The sequence below is a fragment of the Triturus cristatus genome, chromosome 5_1 (assembly GCF_964204655.1).
Source record: "Triturus cristatus chromosome 5_1, aTriCri1.1, whole genome shotgun sequence".
NCBI lineage: Eukaryota > Metazoa > Chordata > Amphibia > Caudata > Salamandridae > Triturus > Triturus cristatus.
The window spans coordinates 36,453,170-36,459,644 of record NC_140587.1 but is presented as its reverse complement, the minus strand read 5'-3'; the positions used below and the strand labels follow the sequence as shown (position 1 = coordinate 36,459,644).

Sequence of the window (6,475 nt, the reverse complement as noted above, 5' to 3'; positions counted from 1 at the left end):
ACTCCTCCCTGGGCGATGGTGACTCGGCCCAGCAGCTTGTTCAGCTCCTCGTCGTTGCGGATGGCCAGCTGGAGGTGTCTGGGGATGATGCGGGTCTTCTTGTTGTCCCGGGCCGCGTTGCCGGCCAGCTCCAGGATCTCAGCGGTCAGGTACTCCAGGACTGCAGCCAGATAGACTGGGGCACCGGCGCCCACCCTCTCGGCGTAGCTTCCCTTCCGGAGCAGCCTGTGCACACGGCCCACGGGGAACTGGAGCCCGGCTCTTGAAGAGCGTGTCTTGGCCTTAGCGCGGGCCTTTCCTCCTTGCTTTCCGCGTCCAGACATGGCGATCGATGCAGGGGCTCACTCACACAACAGAGAGAATGATACTGCTGTTCTGCGGGACTCCGGCGATATAAAGACTTCGGGTGCGTCTGATTGGTTGACAGCTAGGCGCTGATAGTACTTCTCATTGGAGGGAGGAGGGCTTCTGTTTCACCAATCAGAGTCCCAGAACCGCAGTACACTAGGAGGTGGGGGGCTTGCCTTTGCCTGCCAATGAGAAGGGAGAGCAGAGAAGCAGCTACTTTACACGCCCAGCCTATAAATACAAGTGCCGGGCACGTCTGCCTTATTTCTCTCGGCTCCACAGGAAGCGGTGCAGATTGTCGACCATGCCTGAACCAGCCAAGTCCGCGCCGGCTCCCAAGAAGGGCTCCAAGAAAGCGCTCTCCAAGCCGCCCAAGAAGGACGGGAAGAAGCGCAAGAGGAGCAGGAAGGAAAGCTATGCCATCTACATTTACAAAGTGATGAAGCAGGTGCACCCGGACACCGGCATCTCCTCCAAGGCCATGGGCATCATGAACTCCTTCGTGAACGACATCTTCGAGCGCATCGCCGGGGAAGCTTCCCGCCTGGCCCACTACAACTCGCGGCGCACCATCACCTCCCGGGAGATCCAGACCGCAGTGCGTCTGCTGCTGCCCGGAGAGCTGGCCAAGCACGCCGTGTCCGAGGGCACCAAGGCCGTCACCAAGTACACCAGCGCCAAGTAAGGCTTCGAGGCGTATCCCCAACGAACACAACGGCTCTTTTAAGGGCCACTCACGTCCTCCCCTAAGAGCTAATGTGCTTCATTTATGACCGGAGAAAAAAGTGTTTTAAACGGTAATTTTGAGCGCACAAGACCTGCTTTCACGGGGCTTGCTGCAGACCGAGGGACGATGGAGCGGGCAACCCGTTTTAATAAACATGTTTATATGAATGAGCCCTCTTTGGGACCAAGTGTCACACAAGCTCTGTAATGTAACGGTGACGTTAAATAAAGCCCGCGCGGAACTCGCACGGTTGCCCCCGGGCTTATTGTTTTCCATGTTTCGGGTGACCAGTTTTAAGTGTGTGCGTGGGGCCACGTTCTGTTTGTACTGTAAGACCAAGGGCAACGGCTCCCGAAATCGGAGACATGAACCCGATGTACCGGGAGCACAGATGCCCCACAGCGCTGGCTTGTGACCAGCGGATCCCAACACGACCCTCTACCCAAACAAAGCTCTTTATTAATTGAAGAGGTGGCCGTGCACTGTGAACACGGAGTGCTCTGGTTTCCCTGCGCCGGTATAAGTTACCCAGTACTCGTGGTACTCCCAGCCAACCCACCCTAACCTGTAGAACATGCCATGGCAGACAAGAGAAGCTCGTAGGTGACAGGGTGGTGGCCCTTAAAAGAGCCGTTGTGGTGGTTGATCGGGTCGGTGTGCCTCCTTAGGCCCTCTCGCCTCGGATACGACGGGCCAGCTGGATGTCCTTGGGCATGATGGTCACCCTCTTGGCGTGGATGGCGCACAGGTTGGTGTCCTCGAAGAGCCCGACCAGGTAGGCCTCGCTGGCCTCCTGCAGGGCCATGACGGCGGAGCTCTGGAAGCGCAGGTCGGTCTTGAAGTCCTGGGCGATCTCCCTCACCAAGCGCTGGAACGGCAGCTTGCGGATGAGGAGCTCGGTGGACTTCTGGTAGCGGCGGATCTCGCGGAGAGCCACGGTGCCCGGTCGGTAGCGGTGAGGCTTCTTGACGCCGCCGGTGGCAGGCGCGCTCTTGCGGGCAGCCTTGGTGGCCAGCTGCTTGCGAGGCGCTTTGCCGCCGGTGGACTTGCGGGCTGTCTGCTTGGTGCGGGCCATGGCGGGAGCGGTCTCTTTCAACGACGAGCGAGGAAGAATGGCGTTCAAGCAGGCAAGAGCCCTATTTATGCACTCGAAGACGGAGGGCTGCTCTGGTTGGCTGAAGCTCCCGCCCCACGTTCGAAAATAGCCCGCGGTGTGCAACGATTGGCTACTCAACCTGAGGCTGCAGACTGTCTCTCCAATGAGCTGTGGAGAAAAGGGAACCCTCCGGATTGGATGATGTACGTTGGAGCCGAAGCCGGCGCTTCGGTCAGCCTTTGTCTCAGTGTCCATCCATTCATTTGTAGTCACACGAACCCCTCGCCCCCCTTCTCGACCCTGGTCAACTGGGCGAGCAGCCCAGGATGTTATAAGTGTACCGCCCTTGGTCACCCTGGAACACGCCGCCGTTAACTGCGCTCGATTTCACTTTCACAATCGTCTGCTTTATGCAGACACCACTTCGAGTCTGCCCGGTTACAGTGAAAGCACCAAGGCACACGTTATCTCACATTTATTATGAACTGAGGTCTAATAACTCCCAGACCCCCTTCTTTCTTTGTTATAAAGATTCCAATCCACGCAACACCAAAAGAGCCTTTCATATGACCAAGATCACACACGGCACTCGCGTGCGGAAAGGCGCGCTATGGATTTACTGTGCCGTTTATTATCATAGAGAAGTGTGCACGCGGGGTGCAAGGGTGGGGACGAACAAGCTCTCTTCTGGACCGGGTGGATGGCTCTTAAAAGAGCCGTTGTGTTTGCAGTGTCTCGGTGCAAGCCCTTACTTCTTCTTGGGCGCTGCCTTCTTGGGCTTGGCTGCTTTGGGCTTGGCTGCCTTGGGTTTGACTACCTTGGCAGGGCTTTTCTTGGCCACTTTGGGCTTCGCCGCCTTGGCTTTCGCTGGGCTCTTGGCAGCCTTCTTGGCGGGGGCAGCCTTGGGCTTCTTGGGGCTCTTTGCTGCCGCTGGCTTCTTGACCTTCTTCGGGCTCTTCTTGACCCCCGCGGGAGCCTTTTTGGGCTTCTTGGCGGCTGGGGCAGCTTTCTTGGCCGCTGGTTTCTTGGTCTTGGCGGCCGCCTTCTTGGCCGCCTTCTTGCCCTCCAGCTGCTTCTTGTTCACCTTGAAGGATCCGGAGGCCCCGGTGCCCTTCAGCTGGGCCAGGGCGCCTTTGCTGACCAGGCTCTTGACGGAGGCCTTGACCCGGCTCTTGTTCTTGTCCACATCGTAGCCCTCGGCGACCAGCCCCTTCTTCATGGCCGACAGGGAGACTCCCTTCCTCTCGGCAGAGGCGGTCACCACCTTCAGGATCAGATCGGCCACGCTGGGGCCGGAAGGCTTCTTGGCCTTCGAGGCCCCCGCTGTCTTCTTCTGCTGCTTTTTCTTGGGGGCGACCTCAGCGGGAGGCGCCGCGGCGGCTGGAGCGGTTTCGGCCATTGTAATGCGAGTCTCGGCGCGGGCGCTGTCACTGAAAAGAAATGTCCCTCCCAGACCCGAGCCCCGTGATTATATACAGGGAGGAGCCGGCCTCTGATTGGTCCCGAGCAGACAGGGCTGTGCGAGGCACACTCGGCTCTCTGCTCCCAGCTGACTTTTGTGTTTCCTACCTTCGGATTATCCACGTTTTAAAACACAATCAGTTAAACACGCGCTTCCACGCATACATGACCAGGAGCCCAGCTTCGGCCCTCTCCCGCGCCTGCCCCCGTTTCGGATCCACCCCTCGTCCCTGGCTTGTGATCCGCGGGGAGACTCGGCGCTCCCCCGACGGCGGGCGCCTCCATGCCTGAAATCCCGGGCTCCGGGCCCCTTTTCCCCGGTCCACTCTCGACTCCTGCGGCCGGGAGCGGCGGCCCGCGGGAGGGAGGGGGCTCCTGCAGGGAGCGGGCCCTGTGGCGTCACAGTGGGGCTGCGGGGGCCGCGGGGAGCGCGTTCTGGAACGGGCCAAAGTAACACAGGGCTCCGCCGGCCGAGCGCGGGGTGGAAACAATGCCAGGGAGCCCCCGGCCCGGGGGCCAGGGGGCCCTCCCCGCGCGCCTGCACCCTCGGCTGTGGCACCCTCGGCTCGGGGCTTACAAGCAGCGGGGCACGGCCCTGGCTCCAGCCTCGCACGCATCACCAGGCGGCCGTGTGCTGGCAGCTTCACATGCAGGCAGAGGGCATTCACTGCCGAGCGCCGAGCCAGACTCAATACAATAAATACACAGTGACACAATGAAGGAAGGCGGCCGAGTTAGGCCTACATGTTTAAAGACACCCCAAGTGAGAGCAGAGGGTGTGAATGCACCTGAAATGGTGACCCCAGTACCGGCATGGAGGCACTCTGCTGAGCTGATTTTTACAGCTGGAGCTAGGTGTACGTCTGAGGTGACATCTGTAGACAGAGTGAGTTACTGTATGTCAGACGCTGAGCCTATGACCGGGGGAGGCCCACTGCGGAACTGAATAGTACAGTACAGAGTGAGGCCTGTGACTACCACTGTTCTACTCAGCCCTATCGCTGGAGTGGGGACCACTCCTGAATCCAATGGTATGTCACGAGGGAGACCTGAGACCAGAAATCATATTCTGCGCCCTGTAGCCTGATCGAGGCCTGCTGCTAATTTGGATGGAGGTAGGGGAAGGAAACAAAACACTTCCCATAGTCCAGAACGTACATGAACACCATTCACAGTATCATATCTTAGCCTTCAGGATCTCCGGCCCATCCCTAGCTTCCAGGTACATGTTTTAGTAAAATGTGTGACATTTGGAGGTTTACAGCTTAAAGGGGATGAAGTCGCACCTTCTACCCAGGGTTATGGAGCTCCGCGCAGGGTGAGATTTCAGGGTTCACCCCTGGCTGGAGGTGTGAAAACAAAACAATCCACATAGTCACACCTCCAGCCAGGGGTGAACCCTGAAATCTCACCCTGCGCGGAGTTCCATAACCCTGGGTAGAAGGTGCGACTTCATCCCCTTGAAGCCTAACACCTACAAATGTCACAAGTATCAGTAAAACTGGTGCCAGGAGGCTGGAAGTAGGCCCAAGGCCTTGCAGGCCTTATTCTGATACTGTAAAGGAGCTAAATACACTTTCCTGAGTATGTGAAGTGTTTTGTTTTCACACCTGCAGCCAGGGGTGAAACCTGAAATCTTACCCTGGGCGGAGCTCCATAACCCTGGGTAGAAGGTGCGACTTCGTCCCCTTGAAGCCTAACACCTGCAAATGTCACAAGTATCAGTACAACTGGTGCCAGGAGGCTGGAAGTAGGCCCAAGGCCTTGCAGGCCTTTTTCTGATACTGTAAAGGGGTTAAATACACTTTACTGAGTATGTGAAGTGTTTTGTTTTCACACCTGCAGCCAGGGGTGAAACCTGAAATCGTATCCTGCGCGGAGCTCCATAACCCTGGGTAGAAGGTTTGACTTTGTTCCCTTGAAGCTTGACACCTCCAAGTGTCACAAGTATCAGTAAAACTGGTGCCTGGAGGCTGGAAACACACCCATGGCCTGGCAGGCCTTGTTCTGATACTGTAAAGGAGTTAAATACACTTTCCTGAGTATGTGAAGTGTTTTATTCTCACACTTCCATCCAGGGGTGAACCCTGAAATCTCACCCTGCGCGGAGTTCCATAACCCTGGGTAGAAGGTGCGACTTCATCCCCTTGAAGCCTAACACCTGCAAATGTCACAAGTATCAGTAAAACTGGTGCCAGGAGGCTGGAAGTAGGCCCAAGGCCTTGCAGGCCTTATTCTGATACTGTAAAGGAGTTAAATACACTTTCCTGAGTGTGTGAAGTGTTTTATTTTCACTCCTCCAGCCTGGGGTGAAGCCTGAAATCTTACCCTGCGCGGAGCTCCATGACCCTGGGTAGAAGGTGCGACTTCATCCCCTTGAAGCCTAAGACCTGCAAATGTCACAAGTATCAGTAAAACTGGTGCCAGGAGGCTGGAAGTAGGCCCAAGGCCTTGCAGGCCTTATTCTGATACTGTAAAGCAGCTAAATACACTTTCCTGAGTATGTGAAGTGTTTTATTCTCACACTTCCATCCAGGGGTGAACCCTGAAATCTCACCCTGCGCGGAGTTCCATAACCCTGGGTAGAAGGTGCGACTTCATCCCCTTGAAGCCTAACACCTGCAAATGTCACAACTTTCAGTAAAACTGGTGCCAGGAGGCTGGAAGTAGGCCCAAGGCCTTGCAGGCCTTATTCTGATACTGTAAATGAGTTAAATACACTTTCCTGAGTGTGTGAAGTGTTTTATTTTCAGTCCTCCAGCCAGGGGTGAAGCCTGAAATCTTACCCTGCGCGGAGCTCCATGACCCTGGGTAGAAGGTGCGACTTCATCCCCTTGAAGCCT

General features: G+C 56.7%; 2 protein-coding genes and 1 pseudogene across 3 annotated transcripts; 1 reads left to right on the top strand and 2 right to left on the bottom strand.

Annotated features, from left to right (window-relative positions):
* Window positions 1-521: 521 nt before the first annotated feature.
* Window positions 522-1,408, top strand: LOC146830065 (histone H2B 1.2-like; annotated as a pseudogene). The gene has a single exon (XR_014961355.1). The product of XR_014961355.1 is annotated as a histone H2B 1.2-like (transcript).
* Window positions 1,409-1,687: 279 nt separating this feature from the next.
* Window positions 1,688-2,582, bottom strand: LOC146830064 (histone H3-like). Its single transcript, XM_085604288.1, has one exon. It carries the CDS (start codon window positions 2,424-2,426, stop codon window positions 1,740-1,742), a length of 687 nt encoding a protein of 228 aa, XP_085460414.1. The 5' UTR covers window positions 2,427-2,582; the 3' UTR covers window positions 1,688-1,739.
* Window positions 2,583-2,918: 336 nt separating this feature from the next.
* Window positions 2,919-3,800, bottom strand: LOC146830063 (histone H1.3-like). The gene has a single exon (XM_085604289.1). It carries the CDS (start codon window positions 3,568-3,570, stop codon window positions 2,920-2,922), a length of 651 nt encoding a protein of 216 aa, XP_085460415.1. The 5' UTR covers window positions 3,571-3,800; the 3' UTR covers window position 2,919.
* Between the last annotated feature and the right edge of the window lie 2,675 nt (window positions 3,801-6,475).

What these genes read in the sequence shown, in the direction of transcription:
- LOC146830064 (XM_085604288.1), bottom strand. Translation starts at nt 2,426, where the DNA reads ATGGACACTGAGACAAAGGCTGACCGAAGCGCCGGCTTCGGCTCCAAC.
- LOC146830063 (XM_085604289.1), bottom strand. Translation starts at nt 3,570, where the DNA reads ATGGCCGAAACCGCTCCAGCCGCCGCGGCGCCTCCCGCTGAGGTCGCC.